Below are 22706 nucleotides of genomic sequence, written 5' to 3'. Positions count from 1 at the left end.
GGGCAGTCCCACGTTGCTTATTTGATATCTCACGTGCTTATTCTGCTTCTGCACCACCACAGAGCCGAGGAAGGGGACGGAGGGAAGGAGAAGGCCTATCTAGATGTGGCCACCTCACCACCTGCCTCTTCTCATTTTGCTTTCTCTGCCCACCAGAGTATTTCACTGATGGGCGCGCACACAGGTACTCATGTACACACACACACACACACGGTGACAATTCCTCATTAGTGAGCACAGGGGTACCGGGCTAGGGACTTTGTCTTTATTCACCGTTTCATAAATATGTATTCTGTACCTACTCTGAGCTCGTGGTGAGATGGGCTGCCCGGTAAAGTACAGGAAGCTCCGTTAAATCTGAATTTCAGATAAACCAAGAAATAGTTCATCTTTTTTTATTTGTTTTTAAGTGCAAGTAGGTCCCCCACTTTGCATTACTTGCTGTCTTTTTAATTGCTCTGTCTGGCAATGCTAAATGGAGAACGAGGTAGAGGAGGGTTATGCTGGTTGGGTCCATGCGTGCATTCCGGAGATGAATGTGTAAGAGGATAGAAACGCATCATTACCATAGGGCATCCTTGTCCTAGCTGGCCTCGTGCTGGGGCTAAATTGTTCAGGGAGGAGAGTTTCAGAAGAGGATGAAGGGGAGGGACCCAGTTTTCTTCCCTCTTTTATGATAAAATACACAGAACAGAAGATTCACCTCCCCCCCTCCCCCATTTTGCAGTGTAGGGTGGCATTGAGTGCATCCGCAGTACTGTGCAACGGCCACTACTGTCCTGTCCTGGACCATTTCATCACCTGAAAGGGAAACCCGACACCTGTTAACATTCATTCTCTCCATGTCCCTCCTCCTGGTCCTTGGAAATCACTGATGTGCTCACTGTTTCTATGACTTTCCTATTCTGGGCATTTCTTATTAATGAGATTTTATGACACGGGCCTTTTGCGTTGGCTTTGTTCACCTCGCATAACGTGAAAGGTTTGTACATGTGGCACCACTTCATTCTATTTCATGGCCGAGTAATATCCTACCGTATGGAGAGCCCATGTTTGTGTATCCATTCATCCGTCGAGGAAGATTGAATCCTTTTCTGCTCTTTGATTATTGTGAATGATTCTGCTATGAACATTCAGGGACAGATTGTTGTTGGAACACTCAGTTTCAGTTTTGAGGGGCACATACCCACGAGTGGAATTGCTGGGTGAGGCAGTCATTCTGGATTTTGTCATGGAGGAACCACCAAACTGTCCTCCCTAGTGACCGTGTCATTTTTACATTCCCATGGCGACATCCAAGGACTGCAGTTTCTCCAAATTCATGCCAATGCTTGTTTTTGGTTATTTGCCCGTTAATAGCCGTCCTAATAGCCGTCCTAGCGGATGTAAGCTCATTGTGAACGGCCTCTCACTGTGACTTTGATTTGCATCTTCCTAATGACTAATGATGTTGACCCTCTCTTCATGTGCTTGTTGGGCATTTGTACATCTTTAGAGGGACTTGATTTTTACTTAAAGGTGGAAGGGAAACTAATGAAGTTAGAGGAGTGGATTCTCATAGGAATAGACCCTCTGGTTTCTGGGTGAGAATAGATGAAGCAGAGCAATCACTTGGGGAGAGATAACAGGGGCCTGAGTGATGCTGGTTCACAGCTCGGTCATTGACTTTCTGACACTGGGTAAGTCAGCCCCTGACCCTGACCCTCAGCTAACCCTGTATGGAACAGGGGCCCTAACAGTACCGTCCACCCAGGAGCAGGCTTGGGGTTAAGTGGCCGGGTGGTCTCAGAGAGCCTACCATGGGCCCTACCATGGGCTCTGCATGAAGCAGAGCTCTGAGAAGCAGAAATAGCATCGCCACCAGCAGCATGAGGATGCGTTCCTGCTCAAGTCTGATGAGGATGCTGAAGATCCGGTCCCCTGGCAGCTCTATCCACTTCCTCTCCATCCTGTGGCTGCCAGGCTATGGGGAAAACAGGGACAAGGAGAAGGGAGAGGAATGTGGGATAGAGTAGATATATTTCAGACTGTATTTTCTTCTCTCTCTGTCTCTCTCTGTCTCTCTCCAAAGCTCTCTTCGTGGACAGACTCCCTTGTCCCTGACCCACAGAGCCCAAGGATGCCAGAGGCTCCTGGGGTCCCTGTAGCGCTGGCCATGGGGACTATGGGAGGCTGGGCAGGGAGGACCAGAGAGGGACAGATCCTGTGAGGCCAGGCCCCAGCTCCTTGGGGAAGTCTGATTCTGCTTATGTTCACCTCCATGCACCCCATTCCGCCCTCCCCGTGATGCTTGGCTTGTCTACACAACTGTAGGTCATGTTTATGTGAAGTGTTTACCATTCATCTTTAATTCCTGAATGTCAGATAACACTTCATATATGGCTTAAATATGTCAAGTTGAGTCGGAGACAAGTGTCACTTGGCGGGCGCTTTCATACTCGCTCAGCCTTTATGGGGCCTGGGGCCTGTATGGCGGTTTCCAGCTCCCTGACTCATCACACAAACACAGAGGTGATTGGGTGCCCCCAGGGCCCCGTATTAGGCTTCTCGAGGGGTCACCTTAGAGTATTTCCCGTAGTGTATAACAATTACCTGGTGTCTCATTTCCCTTTTTTTTTTTAGTATTTTTATTTAAAAAAAAATTATTTTTCTTTCTTTCTTTCTTTCTTTCTTTCTTTCTTTCTTTCTTTCTTTCTTTCTTCTTTCTTTCTTTCTTTCTTTCTTTCTTTCTTCTTCTTCTTTCTTTCTTTCTTTCTTTCTTTCTTTCTTTCTTTCTTTCTTTCTTTCTCTTTCCTTCCTTCCTTCCTTCCTTCCTTCCTTCCTTCCTTCCTTCCTTCCTTCCTTTCTTTTTTCTTTCTTTCTTTCTTTCTTTCTTTCTTCTTTCTTTCTTTCTTTCTTTCTTTCTTTCTTTCTTTCTTTCTTTCTTTCTCTTTCTTTCTTTCTTTCTTTCTTTCTTTCTTTCTTTCTTTCTTTCTTTCTTTCTTTTTTTTTCATTTCCCTTTCTTGAACTCCTGTTTTAAACATTTATGTCTCCCCGACACCCAGTGCGGTTGCTGACACACACGTGGCCTCTAGTCAATAGTAATGTTTGCCCAGTGATTGAATGAATCACAGGTCTCATCGTGACGAGGGAGGTGGCCTGAGCAGGCTTCGCTGAGACATTTGTAGGGCGGAGATAGTTTTTAAAATTTAAAAAGCATCAGTTCATGATTAATTCATGCCCCTACACAAGTTGTTTGTTGTCATTTCATAAAGATCAATATCCATGCCGGTATGAAGGTTCCTGCGGCGGGTTTGTCCTGAGTGACCCATGAAGGTAACTGCCGAAATCCCGGACGCTGCTAGGTCTTCCACTGTCCTTTTGTCCTGGGCTCTCTGCTTCCAACCTTGTTCCCCCCCTTGCTCCCCGAGTGCCCCCGCGTGACCCTGGGTCTGTTTTCCAGAATGCCCATCACCCCTTCTCACGGCCCAGGGCCCATAGCCCAGGCCGTGCTGCCCTGGTGGGGCCGTCCTGATACTTGTTAGCGGTGGGCTCTCCCTTTGCTTCTGTTTCCTCCCACAAAATCGTGGGCCTTTTTAGAATGATCTGTTAGGTTGGGTTTTGAAAACTGAGTGGAGCAACATGATCAAGTATCCAGTATCATAGCTGTTCTGAAAGTTTTGCCCCCCTCCCCCCAGACCTCCCCTGTCCCCTGTGCTTTAAATACACGTTTTCTTGTTTCATATTTCTTCCAAATATGCCCTTGGCTCCTGAATCCTATACCTATTTTAATTCATTTATTCATTTTTAAAATTTAAATTGAGTGTTTGCCACCATAAAGTGCATCCTTAGTTTTAGATGCAGTGCACAGTGATTTATCAGTTGTGTGGAACACCCGGTACCTTCTTTGGGACTCTGCTGGATTTTGACCTTGGGCTCATTCAGCAGGGATGGACGGAGTCAAGGCCCTTTCCTGCCACTGGATAGGACAGCTCGGGAGTGGACGAGACCTTGCCCTCCCAGAGGGAGGGAGGGAAGAGTCCCATGGGGAGGGGGGTTCCCACTCCTAATGTCATAAAAGAGGGGTGACATGATGTGTAGGAACTGGCAGGAAGTGAAAGGCTCCTTGCAGACATGACATTTGAGCTGAGACCAAGAGGGGAAAAGTGAAGGCCAGCCCCGGGGTGGGTTCTGAGAGCACCTTTGAGAACAACCTCATGCAGACCCCGGCCCAGTGGTTTGGAGGAATAGTGAGGAGCCATGTGTAGGGGTGTCCTAAGGGAAGTGAATTACTCACAGTGGAGCCAAGAGGCAGGGGACGTGGGGGGCACGCTGGCCATAGCTTTACTAAGGAGCTGGAGGGCCACTGGAGGATGACGTGATGGGGCCCTTTGAAAGAGCCCGTCCCTCATGCTGCTGAGTGGGGAAGCACACTGGAGGCAGGGAGCCAGAAGAGAGGCAGGGACACCAGGGTGGGGGCTTGTGTCCACCAGCTGAGGGCCCAGGGAGGCTGTGATGGAGGAGGTGGCCGGGGGCTAGCCTCCCTATAGAACATGTCTTGCAATGGCAGGACTTTCTGAAATTAATGTTGGGCATCCAGGACCACAATGTTCTCTCTGCCTTCCCTCCCCACTGTGCTCTCATACACCTGTTCTCAGGCTTTACTTTACACATTATTACTCAGGAAGTAAATAATGTGAATAATTGAGAAAATAGCAACCCAGAGTCCTCGGGATCCCGCCCACCTGTACGTCAGCTAACTCGAGTACTTCTTGTGTGCAGATTGCACTTATGTCCGTGAATCTCCACCGTTCTCCTAGGAGATGAGTGTGCTTTTTGCAGGTGAAGAAGCCAGAGGCCCAGCTGCGTTCAGCCACTGGCTTTAAGTTTACAGAGAAAGACACACCCCGGTTGGGATTTGAACCAGAGCCAGTCTGGCTTTCCGGGCCCTGAGTAGAAAGTCCAAGTAACGGAGTGGACTCTGGGTACCTGTGGGTTTCTGGGCTCCGGCCTCTGAATCGTTTATTCTGGAGCTGGAAGAGAGCATCTGCCTCATTGATGTCTGGATCAATAGATGACAGGGCTGAAAGGGGCATTTCTGTGGTTGGGAGGAATGGGGAATACTCTTTGTGGCCATTCGAGGTCATGAACCTTGCCGGTCCTGGGATACCACCTGGCCCGCGACAGCGGACACGTCCGGGTGAGGGTAATGGCTGCACCTGCCCTGTCCCCACACTGTCCATCCGTGAGATGTCCTCTTGGACTCCTCCCCACCGTCCTGGGACAGCTTCTTGCTAGGTCGTGCTTGCAGGGCAGGTTTTCAGGGACGTGTTTAAATACTAAAAGACACCCCTCCATTCATTTCAAGAGAGCCTCTTTCTAACCTTGAATGGAAGGGTCCTCGTTCCTCCAGATTACTCTCCACCGTGTGCTTACTGTCACCAGGAAAGCAGCAGCCACTTTGTTCTCAGTAGGCCAGATACTGCGGCGGTAAGATGCTCACATTCTTGCACTAACCCCGCAAGGAAGGTGTTATGAGCCCTATTCGCAGATGAGAGCATTGAGGCCCGGAAAATCTGAGGCATCCGCTCCAGGGACTAATAAAGGGCAGGCTTTGTCGTGATGGTGGTTTGGTGCCAGACTCTGATGCCTCCGCTGCACAGAGCTGCCTCCCCCTACCCTGAGTGGTCTCAGTTTTCTCTTTCGTGGAATGGAGGCGTTGGGCTCACTGACCGCTGAGGCCCCTCCAGCTCTGCGGGTCTGCGAGCTGACAGCTGGCCCCTCCAGAGGCCGTCCCCAGTGGGGTCCGTGCCCCTGCAGGCTCCATGCGCCCCCGCAGAAGGAGGAACCCCCAGGGATCACCTGCCCTCACGCCTCGCAGGACACACGGACTGTCCCCCTTCCTCTTGGCGCCTGGGAGGCTCCAGGATACGCTGCTCCACGCAGCTTTTAAGCCCCCCCCCTTCCTGTCCCTGCTTAGCTTTCTATTTTGGCTGGGAGGGTGGCTGGAGGAGGGCGCCCACGCGTGTGTGAGAAAGTCGAGAAGGCTCGCAGATCTTGTGGGTGGTCAGTGCGAACGCAGACGCAGCCTGAGTCACTGCCGCGCTTGGGAAGCTAATGACAGGCGCCGGCGAAGCTGGGTGCCCAGGCGTGGCAGCCGGGCCCACACCGCGCGTCTGAAATGCCAGCCTTGACTCATGCGCTGGGGGCCCGGCGGCTTGCATTCACCTCCTCTCCTGTTTATGCTGAGGCGTCAGGAAGGGTAAATAGAGCGCTCGTCCGCGGAGGGGGGTGGCCCAGGCGTCCCTGCCTCCCACGCCCACCACTCCTCTGCGGGATGCCCTCAGGATGCCCACGGCCTGCGCCGCTGCCCCTTCCCGCTTGGTGGACACGCGCAGGGGACAGAAGGAGCTCGGGTCTGCGCTCAAGACAAGAGGGTCCAGTTAGCACCTCCGTCCCGGGTAGTGGCTGCTTCCACGTCTCAGGGAAAGTGTATTTGATTAGAAAGAAGAGGAATCAGCGTGCATCCGTTCATGCATACGTGCCCTGCCCTTGATTTGTTGATTCTTCCATCCGTCTTCTCCTTCACCTCACACATGTTAACCGTGTACTCTTCTCTGCCCTGTCTTATTGCTAAAAAAGGTGGCTGTCCCTTGCTTTATTTCTTTTAAAGATTTTATTTATTTATTCATGAGAGACAGAGAGGCAGAGACACAGGCAGAGGGAGAAGCAGGCTCCTTGCAGGGAGCCCGACGTGGGACTCGTCCCAGGACTCCAGGATCACGCCCTGGGCCGAAGGTGGCCTTAAACCGCTGAGCCACCTGGGCTGCCCTGTCCCTTGCTTTAAAGAGCTCACGGTCTAACCTGCAGGCGAGGTGCAGGTGGTCAGGGCTGTTTCCGTCTGCACGCAGCCAGCTGGGCCTTGCGTGGGGAGGGGCGGCCTGGCTGCTCATGGGGGTGCTTCCTGGAGCTGCTGCTTGGACACCGAAGCCTGGGAGCTCATCAGGTGGAGATGAGAGGTGGGCTGTCCAGGGGGAGTAGAGCTTGAGTACAGGCAGGGCATGTCCCAAGGGGGTGAACGCTCTGAGGAGGCCAAGGGGAAGGTTCCGGCAGGTGAGGAGACAGGGAGGATGGGCTTCAGGCTAGGAAGGGCCCAGAGTTTGCAGCGCCTGGTGTTCCTGCTCAGAGTTTGTGCTGTGCTGAGGTTAAGGTCTGGTGTGTCAGGGTGGGCTGCCCCTGCCCCGAGGCTGGGCTGTGTGTAGAGTCACGCAGAGCATCCCACTCAAGGGACTCAGCTACCCAAGTCCAGATACAGTTTTACCCCTAGATGCCTCTGAGGCTCGGATGGCTCCTCAGCCACCCAGATGTCCCACATTCTCGGCTCCAACATGAGGGGACAGAGCGGTGTGATCATAAGAGCTTGCACTTACTAAACATTTACCATAGGCCAGGCTCCAAAGCAATTTCCAGTTGGGAAACTGAGGCACAGTGAGTCATAATGGTTTTGCTTGAGGTTGTACAGCTACTGAGGGCTGAGCTCTGGATCCCTTGGTCTGGCCAGGCTCATGTAGGCTGCCTGTGTGGGTCATAGACTTCTCTGTGCATCCTCACATCATGGCACTTACCCACGTGGACCACAGTTGTGACCTGGCTCTCTCCTTTCTGGCTTGTGTCTTCTGAGGGCCCAAGAGCCGTGGCTCGGTTGGCTGTGTGTCTCTGGTGCTCTGTGTGCTTGATCCCCGGGTGTCGAAAAATGCACGTGTCCATGAGAGGCTCCACCGTTTGTTCCTAAGCAACTGCTCTGACAGGACAGTGTTGACCCACATTCTGGATGGGAACACAGAGGCTCAGAGATGTCACATGACTTGTCCATGTGCCTGGAGAGAAGTAAGGCCCCGGGGTTGGGATCCAATGCCAGGGAGATGCTCTCACAGCAGATACTTCTTGGGTGGCCCTCCCTCCTTGATGAAGAAATGCTGATTTTCATGCCTGATGAGATCATTTTCCTGGAACATGTAGCAGGTTCTCCTCGAGGTGATCATGCCAGCCCGAAAACTGGAGTTAGTACCTGGGTAGCATGTCTGCCTGGAGTAAATCTCCTGGGGGATGGGATCCAGTGATGTGGCTACAGGTGGTTGAGAAACATTTCTGCTGCTCGCGGTTCCTCTCAGGCCCCGGGGAACACAGCGCATTCTGATGGGGTGCTCCATGCTCCGGCGTGGCTCCCCCTAGAACATTCTGTGTCGTGCTCTGGTTTCCCTTCTCGGTCCTCACCGTTCTGCTCTGGAGCATGAGAGGGCCCTTTCCGGAACCTGTCCCCACTTACCCTGTTGTAATTCTTTGATTTATAATCTTCTGAGCACATTAGCTCTGCGTGCCCTTTTCATAAAGTAAATGCTGACACGCATTAAGATCAACACGCTTTTTTTTTTCATTTAATCTTTCAAAGGCCACGCACTTTGAAGATTGATGTTTTAAAGGAAAAAATACATATTAAAGGGAGATGTGTTTGTAAAAGGATTTGTTTCCAAACGGGATCTAATGAGGTGTTGAAATGATGGTATTTCTCCAAAACACAGCTGTTATCCACCCTTATCTGCGGTGGATGTGTTCCCGGACCCCCGATGGATGCCTAAGTCCACCGATTGTACAAACCCTATGTGGATGGGGTTTTTTTCCCTGTAGGTCCATACCGGGGACAAAGTTTCATTTATAAATTAGTCACAGCGAGAGATTCACAGCAGTAACTAATCATAAAATAAAACGATAACAGCGCTGTAATAGAAGTTACGGGAAGGTGGTCTCTCTCTTTCGAAACACAATACTCGCCTTCTTGTGTTGGTGGGATATGGCAAGAGGCCCACGTGACGAGAGGGAGTGAGGGGATGTCGCAGGCCCTGTGACAGGGCGTTAGGCCACTACAGAGTTTCTGATGATGTGTCAGCAGGAGGACCGGCTGCTTCTGGGCCACGGTTAACCTGGGTAATTGAAACCACAGAAAGCAAAACTGTGGATAACGAGGGACCACGGTAGTCTTGATGTTTTCCACAGATCTCCCCAGAGGCAACCGACGCTGGTCTACAACATATGAGAAAATGCAAATAACCGGTTAAACATTTCAGAAACATCGCAAGAAGATTCACAATTATTCAATGTTAGTTGGCATGGAGGCCGGGCCTCCAGGGACCCTGGATCTTGGAAAAGAAAGGAGGGAGGCCTGGATCCCGTGACCGATCTTTTGAATTTCTGCCAGCAGTGTCGAAGGCAGAAATCAAATAATAACCGCTGGCTGCTGAGTGATTGCCAACCGCCAGGAACTGGCTGAAGTTCTTTAGCACCTGATGGTCTCCAGCCCCAGGAGCTGACACACTGGCACGCCCCCCACGTCTGTGGACAGGTGGAGACTAAAGAGGGTCACGTGTTGTAAGGACTCAGACTCCGCTATGACGCCAGAGGGAGGGAGGACCGCCTGGGGAAGAGGGTGGTGCCAGGACAGCCAGGGTGGCGGCTTTGGAGATGGAGAGAAGAGGTTGGATTCGAGAAGCAGTGGTCAGAACTGGTTGTCTTTGGGGGTATCTTTGTCCATTCCGGTGGTCTGAACAAAATACCATCCTGGGTGGCTTATGAACCACAGAAATGCGTGTTTCTCATGCACAGTTCAGGAGACTAGGAGTCCAAGGTCAGGGGGCAGCAGGGTCTGATGAGGGCCATGGTCTAGGTGCAGACTTCTGTGTCCTCACATGGCGGAAGGGGAAGGGAGCCCTCTGGGGTCTCTTTGGTAAGGGCGCTAATCCCATTCATGGAGGTTCCACCCTCATGACCTACTCGCCTCCCAGAAACTTCACTTTGGGGGTTAGGTTTCAACTTATGGATTTTGGGAGGACACAGTTATACCCCAGCATATGGGAAGGTGAAGGGGGGACCACCTGCTGATGCCCGGTTGACACCAGACAACGGGGTAGGTGGTGGCCGCTTGGGTGCCACCCCTCCTGCCTCGGGTGTAAGGAGCGGAGCGTCCTCTATCTCCTGGCTCTGTTCCCAGGGCAGAGAGCCGCAGGCCCCAGTTCTGGAAGAGAGAACAAGCATTCTTTCCCACCCACATCGTGAGTTTTACGTGCCGTTGAATATACCATTCTGGATCCTAGTGGCTTCCAACTGGAGACAAGCAAACACACAGAAAGAAAAAGCTCAATGAAATCGGGTGATGAAGGAAAAAGCAAATTCAAAGTGAAGCATTCCCACAATTAACTGTGAATGCATTAACAGTTATTCTTGGTGACTTAAGCTTTATGTGTCACTGGAGGGTTGGGACTAACATCTGTTGCCAGCCTTCTGTGTTACCCCCGGGGGTAAAGATTTATCTCAGATTTGCAGAGGAGGCAACTGAGGCTTGCAGAGTTTTGTCACTTGCAGTAAATTGTCGAGCAGATAGCTGGCTCCTGGCTTGTTTATCCCCAGACCTGATGATCGTACACACACACACACACACACGCGCGCGCACACAGATGCACAGACACACCGCCCTGAAGGCCCTGCTCCAGATGCCGCTTAGAATTACTGCTTTCTGCACGACAATTGCTATATCCAGACCACTTTATGAAGTTCTGGAAGAAGAGGAGCTTCATTTCTGAAACAGAAGCATCCAGTTCTTCTTCCCAAAGCTGCTGCCTTGGCCTCCTTAGGTCTCCCGGGTGGGCAGCAGGTGCGTTTCTCTGGTCTCTGGCGCAGGATGTGGCTACTTGCATGGTTTTCCCATCAGAGCTGGCACTAGAAGAGCTGCCTCCTGGAATAAAATTGACAATAGCCAGACTTCGTGCCGGGATCCGGACGCGGACGCCTTCTGTGTATTAACGTTTTTCACTTAACAATCCCATGAAGAAAGTATTGTGATGACTCCCATTTTTCAGAGGAGGATGATGAGGCCCAGGATGGGCAGGAGCAGGTCCTAGGTCACCCAGTGTGAGTGGGACCCAGCCGGCTGGTCCAGAGCATATGTGTGTGCGTGTACGTGAGCCCTGGAGACAGACGCTGTTCTCTCCCCCACCCACAAGCAAGGCCGCCCTGCAGCATGTGTCACATGGCCTCTGCCCCCTGTATCCAGGGTCTTTCATTCACCCTCACTTTTCTCTCTAGGTGCCCGTCCCTAAATCGTGCTTGCCAGGTGCAAGCTGCCCCCACACAGGTGTTGCTGCCTGGCGGTGGGGGTGAAGCCTCGCTCAGTGTGGGGAGAAATAGCAGGGCAGGTGTGCCTACCCCAGGTGACCTGAGGCTGTGAGGACCCACGGAGGTGGGGAGCTCTCCTTGCTTTTTGTTTTTAGAGGTTTTATTTAAATCCAAGTTCGTGAACATACAGTGTAATATTAGTTTCAGGTGCACAACAGTGATTCAGCACTTCCATATAACACTCAGTGCTCATCACGCCCTCCTTCATCCCCCTCCTCTCTGGTAACCACCAGTGTGTGCTCTAGAGTTGTGTCTTGGCTTGTCTCTCTCTCTTTCCTCTTTGCTTGTTTCTTAAATTCCACATATGAGTGAAACCATACGGCACTTGTCTTCCTCTGACTTATTTCACTTAGCATCGTGCCCTCCAGTTCTGTCCGTGTCATTGCAAATGGCAGGATTTCATTATTATTTTTTAAAGATTTTATTTATTTATTCATGAGAGACACAGAGAGAGAGGCAGAGACATAGGCAGAGGGAGAAGCAGGCTCCCGAAGGCAGACGCTCAACCACTGAGCCACCCAGGTGTCCCCGGATTTCATTCTTTTTTGATGGCAGAGTACTATTCCATTATAGATAGACACTACTCATCTTCTTTATCCGTTCATCTACCGATGGACATCTGAGCTGTTTCCATAGTTGGGCTATTGTAGATAATGTTGCTGTAAACATCAAGGTGGATGCATCCCTTTTAAGCAGAGGCAGGTTTGCATAGATAAGCCTGGGCCTGGCATGACCTTGTCACTCAAAAATCTGCCTTCCCCGTGTGCCTTCCACCCGGGGAAGCATCCAGGACTCTCTGTCCTCATCATTCTCCTTGTGACTGGAACCTGATTGCTTTGTCCCAGTCCTAAGCATTGTAAGGACAAGGTCAACCTTTAAGCTCACTAGGTGTAGCATCTGGACATGCACAGGCTTTCAGGAAATGCATGTTGGGAGTTGAGCATCTCATCAGATGTGGCTGAATGATTGCCGTCTCTAGCCTTGGAGGTGGCACTGGTGGTAGGAAGCTAGTGCAGGGTCATCTGTGGTGTGTGTGTGTGAGAGGGGGGTGGATATGGTGTCTGTGTGTGGATCGTGGGTCAGGTGTATTGCATGTTGGATGCGTGCTGGGTACATGCCACAGGGATCCCATGTGTCTGATGGCTATTATGTGTTGGCGTGTAGGTATTATGTGTGTATAATAGGTGTTTGTGCTTGTGTCTGAGGGTGCACTGGGTGTTATGAGCGTAACATGAATGTGGAGTGTTTTGAGCGTGTGTCATGTCTGCTGTGTGCACATGGACCATTTGGGTCATTTGTTATGTAGCATTAGATACATAACACACACACTACTAGTCCACACATTCTGTATTTTGAGGAGCCAATGAACCCCACTGCTTGGGCAATGGAGATGACCACTCTTTGAGCCATTTGTATATTTATGAACACAGTTGTGTGGCACTTTGTCCTGCAGAGCTGGCATCTTCCTGCCCAATGTGAAATTTTAACAACAAAATCTGGCCTATATTTTTAAAAATGCATGTATCTTGTGAGTAGGCTCTAACCCCATATTGGGCACTTCCTATCTCTGTTGATCGTGAAAACCACCTTATGGGGCAGGCTCTCCTTTACTCATGGATGCATAATGAGGACACCATGGATCAGAGAAATCCAGCAAAGCAGCGGGCACAAGATCATGTAGCCCCCCTGGGAGCTAGTGATCTCAGGCCTGATTCCAACCTCCAGTCTCTGTACCAGTGGTTCTCGAAGAGGTGTTGGCATCAGAATTCCCTGGAAGGTGTGGACACCGATTCCTGAGCCTCATCCCCACAGTTTCTGGTTCAGTGTGTCTGGGGTGAGACCCAAGACTTTGCTTTCAGACTAAGTGATGCTGAAGCTGATGACCTGAGGGCCACATGTGTAGGCCACTCCTGGACACACTCTCTCTACTCACATAGAAAGAGGAAAAGAGACAGTTGGGATCCAAGCCATTGGTTTTGGATTTCTGCAGATTCCTGCAATATCTGCAAATTGGACTAAGTACAATCACCAGCAAAATCAATATGGAGGATTTTTTAAAAAAGATTGTGCTCATTTGAGAGAGAGTAAGAGTGAGGGAGAGAATCTGAAGCAGACTTTGTGCTGAGCACAGAGCCCAATGTGGAGCTCCATTCTGGGACCCTGACATCATGACCTGAGCTGAAACCAAGAGTCAGACATTCAACCAACTGAGCCACCCAGATGTCCCAATATTGAGTTATAAAACATTTTATTTTATTCTGTGTAATTGTTATGGCCATGTAGTTGACATAAGACATCACACTAGTTTCAGGTGTGCAACAGCATGTCTCAACAATCCTATACATTACTCAGTGCTCACCACGATAAGCGTGGCCGCCGTCTGTCACCACACCTCATGACAGTGTTATCGGCTGTATTCCCTATGCTGTGCTTTTCATCCCTGTGACTTATTTATTTTTTAACTGGAAGTTTGTACATCTTCATCCCCTTTACCTATTTCACCTGTCTGCTGAGCCCTTTCCTTTGACAACTGCCAGTTTCTGTTCTGTATTTGTGAGACATTTCTGTTTTTTTTTTATTCATTTGTTCTTTAGATTCCCCACATATAAGTGAAACCATCTGTTATTTGTCTTCCTCTGTTTGACTCCATTCACTTAGGGTAATATCTGCTAGCTCCATCCATGTGGCTGCAGATATTTGGCAAGATTTCATTCATTCCTCATTATGGCTGAGTAATATTCCAGTGCAGACATATACCACGTCTTCCTTATCCATCCATCCATCTAGCAGTGGACACATTTGAGTTGCTTCCATTTCTTGGCTGCTATAAATAATGCTGCATTAAACAGAGGGGTGCATGTATCTCCTCAAATTAGTGTTTTCATTTTCTTTGGGTAAATACCCAGCAGTGGAATTATTGGATCATATGGTATTTGTTTTTAATTTTGGGGGGGGAACCTCCATGCTGTAGAACTGGTATTTTGAATGTGAGCTCATCTTCCTCATTGACTAACTGGGAATTTGCTGATAACGAATCACTTGATCTTCAAAAGGAACAGTCAACTTTCCACCAATAAGCCGTGTTTGCATTAACAAGTTCAGGGCTTTAGTTTATTCGTCCTGAGTGGTAGGATGGGAGGGGTGCTTTTTCCCAGGAGAAAACAGTATTTTGCATGGTGTTCTCCATGCACAAAGTATTTTTTCTTCTTGATATTAATTTCCAAGCCATTCCACTGCCGAGGGTCAAAAGTAGAAAATTAGCATCTGCAGGCTGCAGGGTCAGTGCTGTTCTTCTGTATGGCGAGCGGGGGCCAGTACCACCCACTGCAGAGATGTTTCACGGAACACGTGAAATAAGTTTGGAGCCCCTCCCACCCCGGGCAGTGTTTGGTGTGCAGCAGGCTGGAGTGTGCACATGTGCTGTCCTTGCCCCCTCTCTGTTCCTTACTCTGCAACATCCTCACCCAGTCAGGGACCAGGGAGGGTCAGGAATGATTGACACTGGCAGCCACAAGCAGGAGTCAGGTGGCTTTGCTGGCTCTGCAGTATCGTCAGGATGGAGGCTGAGCACGAGTCGGGGAAGAGGGGGAGAGGCAGCTGTCCCGGTATTGAAAGTGATAATGAAGTCAAGGGCAGAGTGGTTTTATTTGCTGGTCCTCTGTCCAGCTCTTGCTGGGAGTACCTTGACACTGAAACTGAGCAGTGGGTTTCTGACCTTGACTGGCCCAGCTACGCACCTTGAGGCCTCTGCCATGAGGGAGAGAGGTTTGCAGCACATTTTGTGCGCCAGGCATCCCTGGGCGCGTCAGCTTGAAATACCTGTCTTGCAGGATTTATAGAGGCTACGTTCTAGGATCTGTTGCATTTTAATTTGGTAAGTGGAATTCTGCGTCTTCAGAAACGTTTCCCTGCCTGGTACCCTTGCCAGAGCTGAGACGCAGAGTTAAGGCCCTGCTCAGCTCTTGTTCCCTTATTCTGGCTTGGCATGACTGCACTGGCTACAGTGAGGTTGGGCTCTGAACCCCAGTGATGCTGGTCTGGTCATTGAGACGTCAGGGAAGCAAATGGAAGAGAGACTTTGAGAGGAGACCCAGGTGGCAGCCAAGAGAGACTGGATCTCCTCTTAGCTTCCCTCCTCTCTCTCGCATTCTCCCCTTCCCCAAGATCATGCCAGCTGCCTCCCAGTGAGAACCTGCTGGTTCCCCAAGAACCTGCTCATGGCAAGTAATTACCTCCTGTCCCGTGGGGACTCCTCCTAGGTAGCTTGTATCACCCCATTACACATGGTAGCAAACTGAGGCTTGGAGAAAGTGCAGACACCACAAGAACATTCTAGATGAGGAAAATGGGTCCTGATGAGAGCCTCTCTGATCCTTTTCCCTATCTGTATTGTGGGGCAGTAACTTTTATCACTGAATTCTTCTTGGAGAAAATCAGGTAACTTACAGAAAATACTTTACACAGCACCAAGGATATAGTAGCTGCTGCATAAAAGTCAGTTTCTTTCCCTTTCTCCACATCATTGATGTCTGGATGATTTTATATCCTCAGAAAATTCAGCCTGCCTCGAGTCTTTCTTCCTCTTGGTTCATTTCTCTATCTCTCTCTCTTTTTTTAAGATTTATTTATTTATTCATGACACACACACACACAGAGAGAGAGAGAGAGAGAGATTGAGAGAGAGAGAGAAGCAGAGATGTAGGCAGAGGGAGAAGCAGACTCCTTGCAGGAGCCCAATGTGGGACTCAATCCCAGATCCTGGGATCACGACCTGAGCCAAAGGCAGGCACCCAACCGCTGAGCCAGCCAGACATTTCTCATCCTTGGACTCTTTTAATTTTGCTCTCTCCAATCTTCCCCAGCCAGCCCTCTTGTTATTGGCGCTAAGATCTCCTAGCTTGGAAAATTAGCATCCTGTCAAGTTAGGTTCAACATCTGCTTGGCAACGGCACCCACTCCCTCTGCTTCCAGTGCTTGGTAGAAAGCACATCTGGCCCTGCCACCCCAGGCACCTTCGCACTTTAGAGATGGTATTTATACTAACTGTGATAAAGTCATTTTCAATTACTGTTATTAATCATTATGCGTGTCAGGAACTGTGCAAAGTGCTCTGTGTGGTAGACTCATTTAATCTGTCTGTCACCTATCAGTTTTGTGCTATTATCAGGGCTCAGGTTATAGAGGAGAAGTTAAGTGACTCGCTCAAAGTCCCCCAGGTAGAAGGTGGAAGAGCAGGGGTTCTTGGCCATGGAGCATGTGCTCACAGTTGGGCGGTTTTGCCTACCTGGCACTGACAGGTGAGGAAGGGCGGTAGACTAGCCCCGCTTTAGGATGAGGATACTCAGGTCCAAGTCTGGTCCTTCCAGGACTGAGCTGAGTGACATTAGGTGTATCTTCCTGTCTCTCTGTCTTTTCCTATTAAAGGAACCTCTGAGTGCTGACATCCAGTAGACCCCCCATGGTCCCATTGGTCGGGTACGTTGGGTTCCCCTCTTGGAAGCCCTGGCTCTCTGTTTGGCTTATGTAGATCTCAACCTGTTGCTTTCTCTCTTGTTTTTTCAGGTAATGAACCAAAAAGATCATGTCTGAAGTACAAGGAACGGTTGAGTTTTCTGTAGAGCTACATAAATTTTATAATGTGGATCTCTTTCAGAGAGGGTAAGTATGCATCACTGCATCTATTTGTGTGTGTCTGCATATGCAGTTGACCCTTGAACAACATGGGTTTGAATAGGGCAGGTCCACTTGTACATGATTTTTAAATATGGTGTGGTGCTGTGGATGTCATTTCTGTGCCTTATGATTTTCTTAATAACATTTGCTTTCCTCTAGCTTACTTTAGTGTAAGAATACAGTGTCTGATACCTACAACATACAAAATATGTGTATTTGACTGTGTTATCAGTAAGGCTTCTGGTCAACAGTAGGCAATTAGTAGTTGAGTTTTTGGAGAATCAAAAGTCCTACATGATTTTCGTCTATATGGGTGTGGGTGGGTGCCTTGAACCCCATCATTGTTCAAGGGTCCTTTGTGTGAGTGTGTGTGTGTGTGTCTGTGTGTGTGTGTATTTCTTCTGGTAGAAAGTAGAAGTGGAAAAGTCAGGTTATAGGGCATTTTGGATTAATGAGAAAAGGATTTTCATTATTTTTCCTGCCCACTTGTTTAGTACAGTTGAAAATCACCCATATACCCACAGACTTGAGAATGCTAACTTGTGCCCTTCCTCCTGCACTTCCAGCCTCCCTCTCTCTTCTGTGTTGCTCTTCCCATTATATATGTCAGCCAGTCAGTTTTAAAGGGAAAGGAATTTATTAGAAATGAATCTTGCTTATGTATCTCTGAGAAAAAGGTATCTGTATGATCAATATTTGTAGGAGCCATCTCCCCAAAACTGCAGATCTTAAAACCTGTGCCTTGATCTCTCAGGAACTGAAAATTTATGATGCCCTCTTTAAATGCAGAATTAAAATAGAGATGCTTGCAGTGTTTGAGGATATGCTCTGAATTTGATATTTTACACCCATGATTTCAGTAGGTCTTCATGGTAGACTTAGGGTCACTCAGGGTCAATGGTTCCATCTATCGATTTGTTTTTGTTGCATAACAAACCGCCCTAAACCTTAGTGGCTTAAAACAACAGCTTTCCATTTAGCTCATGATTCTGAGGGCAGGCAGTTTGAAGCAGGCTCCAGATGGGCGGTTCTGCTGAGCAGGAGCAGGCCTGGCTGCTCTCATCCGCGCTTGTTTCCAGGTCTGGGCCCTCGGCTGGGAGGCAGCAAGTGAGCCTGGACTTGTTTATATGGCAGACAAGCCCTACAAGCAGGAATGGAAATACACACGATGTCCTGGTAGCTAGCCTCAGACTCATGCAGGGTGATTTCGTTGGTCTTCTGCTGGCCAAAGCCAAGTGCAAAAGCATCTAGACTCAGGGTGGAGAAGTAGAGACAATCTTATGATGGAAATGGAAGGATCCATGCAAACTTTTAGAGTCTGCTACTGGGGCTAGTCTCCAGTTTCAGAAGGAGAGTTCTGAAGTTAATGCTTCAAGTGCCTCTTGTATATTATGGCCCCTTGTTACATGAGGTGAAATTCAGAGGTTGGGTCATTTTGGTAGGTGACCCAAATCAGGTGGTGAGGGGAAAAGGAGATGATTCTGACCAGCTGTATTCCAGGGACAGGGGCACATGAGAGGTTGTAGCTGGGGTTCTGGAGCTGAATTTTGAGGAAGCAAAGCTCTGTGCATCCTCTAGCAGCTCATCACCTTTGGTTTGCCCCCCCCCCTCACTTAATCAGAAGTTGTGTGGCATAGTGAAGAGAGTCTGGGCTCGGGGCCAGAGCCTTCTGAGTCCTGGCTTGGTACCTGGAGCTTCCTGGAGCCCCTTTAGTACCTCGCTCCATTCTGGTCTTCAGGTTTGATAAGATCATGTGTCTATCATAGTGTTAGACACTTGTACTGATTATTTCCTAAGTCCTCATCACCAACTATAGAGTGAGTGATGGTATCTTTATTTTGTCGACAGGTAACTTGGGATGAGGGGGTGAAACGGTCTGCAGCTGTTACATAGAATAAGAATCTGAGACTGAGTTGCCCTTTTTCTATTATATAGGCCTGGTCTCCAGACTGGGCTGCCTTCTCCCCAGGGCTGCACAAAACATCTATCAAGATGTGGGGAGAAAATATTAAGATTTCTGCTTACAACTGTTTTCATCAAAAATCAGAGAGAGAGAGATCAAGCCCTGTTAATAATTAGAATCCAGACTGACCCTGGAAGCCTTTTGTGTCCATATGGCACACAGTTGTGAGTTCCACTCAGTCACTCTGGTATCAGATAAAAAGAGGGCGTTCCACTGCACAGATGAGTTGGTGACATTGCTCTCAAGTTACAAAATATGATGGCTTGTGACTGGGCAGTTATGCACATATGTAATTTGTGTTCTATCTTTAACTATACTAGCCCTCATAAAATAGCTAGTGGCTTAAAAACAAATACTGTAGGGACATCTGGTGGTTCAGCAGTTGAGCATCTGCCTTTGGCTCAGGTCATGATCCCAGGGACCTGGGATCGAGTCCTGCATCAGGCTCCCCTCAAGGAGCCTGCTTCTCCCTTTGCCTGTGTCTCTCTACCTCTCTCTCTCTCTCCATGTCTCTCATGAATAAATAAATTTTAAAAATCTTTAAAAAATACTTTAGAGCACTCATGAATTGAAAGTAATATTACTAACGAAAGTATAGCAAACAGGTGGAAATGACAGAACCACACTGAGCTTCTGGACAAGCCTGTTCACACACACACACTGAGGTGGGATGATGAGCAGATCAGATTCAAAAATAAGTAGGCTGAGAAATTCGAACTTACTTAAAGAACTATCTGATATATGGATTTGTAAGCATAATTATTCATAATACACCTTACCCTAATTACATTCTAAGCCTTCAAGTATTGACTAAGTCTTGTATGAAATCGTCACCATTAGCAGGATCTTTCAAGGGACACATCCAGAACTCAGAGAGGGCCCTGTGCAGTTGCTTAGGGAGTTTACAAGACGAGCGTGGAAACCATGACTCACTCAGCAAGCCTAAGACCCTCTAGGTCTGTGTGTTTTGGGGAGTCTTCTTGTGTAGCCATGCTCACCGCCAAAGTCTAATATTTAATTAGACTAAATTAAAACCAGAACATTGAATCACTGTATGCATATTTTTAGTAAGAGCAAAAAAAAGGTTATGTGTTCCTTTAATATAAAAAGTAATTAATTCTTAAAACATGGAATATTACATCCCTTATCTTTTAAAACATCTTTTTCTATTCTTAACAATGCATATTGCATAGGAATATGCAGTTGTACATGTATGTGTTTATCAATAGATATACATATATTGGAGTTGCTCAATGATGTTTTTACTGTAGGTATGAAATCATTGATAGTTGGTAACCAGAGGTCTAGTGGAACAAGGACTCTCACAAATTTCTTCTAGATCTTCATGTCAGCACTTCATGATGTTGGTATGGATGAGGTGATGTGATGAGGGCATAATCTTATGATCCCACATGCTTACAGTGGGCTTTGTAGCAGCCATGGCCATGAACAGGCTGGGGCATCATTTGGATGAAGGCAGTTAGAACACTTAGGGACATGGAGTGTGTTCTAAGATCTGTAAAGCCCTATCAGCAGTGAGCCCTTGAGGTTGAAAGTCCCCAGTCTGCTGGGATCAGGCTGCAGAGACAGGCTAGGTGCCGTGCAAGCCAGGATTCTGCAGCTGCTGGAGGGGCACCTGCCAGGCATGGTCTATGCTGCTCGAGCGCCAAGGATTTTCCCTCTATGAGTCCCACAGGAGCCATGCTCAGAGTGAGATATAGTTACTTTACCCAGCAAACACTCCATGGAAAAGTGATGACTGCAATCCAAGCCTAGCAGGCGAGGTATGTGCCCCACGTGAAAGAAAATGGAGGATTCCCCATGTCATTGAAGAAAAGGAAGACAGCACTGGGGGAGGCTGGCCCATTGTGGGGTGTCAGGATGTGCTCCAAAGGTCCTTGGGAGTAAAAATTAGAGCCAGGGGTTGCAAAGCAAGGAAGATGTCCTTCCTCAGACTGAATTCGACTGTGAGCATCCAGGTTCTAGCAATTTCTCCAGTTAATGAGACATGTCCTGACATCCCAGATCATCACTCCCCATTCTGGCCAGTAGTAGATACTCCCTCTTGATTCACTGGGAGATGCTGCGTTGGAACCATGTGGATGCAGAACTGAGAATATTGCACAAGATTTTTAAAAAGATTTTTAATTTATTTATTCATGAAACGCACAGAAAGTGAGGCAGAGACACAGGCAGAGAGAGAGGCAGGCTCCCTGTGGGGATCCTGATGTGGGAGTTGATCCCCTGAGCCACCCAGGCACCCCTTGCACAAGCTTCTGCCCTGATCTGGGATGGCTTACTTCTAGGACATTTATGCTTATGGATGGTATTTTTTTTTTTAATCCCAGAATGCATATTGCCTTTTGGTGATGTTTGCCTTGTGCAAACAGTCAACTTGCATTTATCCCACGTCTATATTGACTGAAGCAGATTCTCAAAGGAAAAGCATCTCCTGAAACCAGTCAACGAGCATTGTGAATTGACAACTGGTGTTGGGCAGCAAGACTCATCCTGACGAAAGAGCAGGGGTGGCGAGGTGCTGTGGAGCCTGGCTTGGGGGTCAGACCTGAATGTGAAGCCAGTCTCTGCCACTTGCAGGCTCTGAGAGCGTGAACATGTCCCTTTAAAACACTCTGGGCCACCATTTGGTCACTTGTAAAACGGTGATGACACAGTCTCAGGGGGTAATCAGAAGTCTTATGGTATCAATTGCATTAATTGGTATAGGTGGAGCAGCTAGCATGGTGCCTGGTATCTAGTAGACGCTATCTCAATTGTCGTTTCTATTACTAATGATGTGACCACCTTGCTTTCCTGTTTACAACCCTCCCACTCGCTCGTGCTCTCACTCGGCTTAGTGTTCACAACATGAATGGTTTGACCTTAAACTTCTGTACTTTGCCTGTGCTCAGATCATTCCTGATCCCTCCCCCTTTGTGATATCTACTTTGAAAACTCTACCCTATTAAGTTCTAGATTAAATATAATCTCCTGTCCAGACTCTTTGTTTATTGATGTTTACCTACTGTACTCGGCCCAGTTTGTATGAATCCCTCATTCCCATACTTTTATTATTTTTATTTTTAAATTTTAAATTCAGTTAATTAACATTCAGCATATTATTAGCTTCAGAGGTAGCAGTTGCATACAACACCCAGTGCTCATCCCATCACATGCCTTCCTTCATGCCCATCACCCAGTTACCCCGTCTCCCCTCAGTTTGTTCCCTAGAGTTAAGAGTCTTTCATGGTTTGTCTCCCTCTCTGATTTCCTCTTATTTTCTTTTTCTCTCCCTTATCATGTGATCCTCTGTCTTGTTTCTTGAATTCTACATATAAGTGGAATGTTATGATAATTGTCTTAATAAAAATAAGTTTGACTTATTTTGCTTAGCATAATACCTCTAGTTCCATCCACGTTGTTGCAAATAGTTAAGATTTCATTTTTGTGATGACTGAGTAATTGTGTATATAGACCACATCTTCTTTATCCTTCATCTGTCAATGGACACCTGGGCTCTTTCCATAGTTTGGCTATTGTGGACATTGCTGCTATGAACATTGGGGTGCAGGTGCCCCTCGAACCACTATGTTTGTGGTTCAAAGGATATGTTTGTATCCTTTGAGTAAGTACCTAAGTATCCAGTAGTGCAATTGCTGGACTGTAGAGTATCTCTGCTTTTAACTTCTTGAGGAATCTCCATACTGTTTTCCAGAGTGGCTGCACCAGTTTTCATTCCCATCAACAATGTAAGAGGGTTCCACTTTCTCCGCATCCTCACCAACATCTGTTGTTTCATTCCCATATTTTTTTTTAAGATTGTATTTATTTATTCATGAGAGACAGAGAGAGAGAGAGAGAGAGAGA

At 48.1% G+C, this 22706-nt stretch overlaps 1 protein-coding gene across 2 annotated transcripts in view; it reads left to right on the top strand.

Annotated features, from left to right (window-relative positions):
• The window catches only part of FAM135B (family with sequence similarity 135 member B), a 283971-nt gene that overhangs the window by 78981 nt on the left and 182284 nt on the right, over positions 1–22706 (top strand). For both annotated transcript variants that reach the window (XM_025450413.3, XM_025450411.3), the window contains exon 2: positions 16766–16861. In XM_025450413.3, coding sequence (XP_025306198.3) covers positions 16785–16861 — 77 coding nt within the window. In that variant the 5' untranslated portion in view covers positions 16766–16784. The remainder of the gene's footprint in view (positions 1–16765; positions 16862–22706) is intronic.

This window comes from Canis lupus, chromosome 13 (assembly GCF_003254725.2).
Source record: "Canis lupus dingo isolate Sandy chromosome 13, ASM325472v2, whole genome shotgun sequence".
In the NCBI taxonomy this organism is placed as follows: domain Eukaryota; kingdom Metazoa; phylum Chordata; class Mammalia; order Carnivora; family Canidae; genus Canis; species Canis lupus.
Note: the sequence above shows the minus strand (reverse complement) of the source record. Positions and strands in the feature narration are given on the sequence as shown.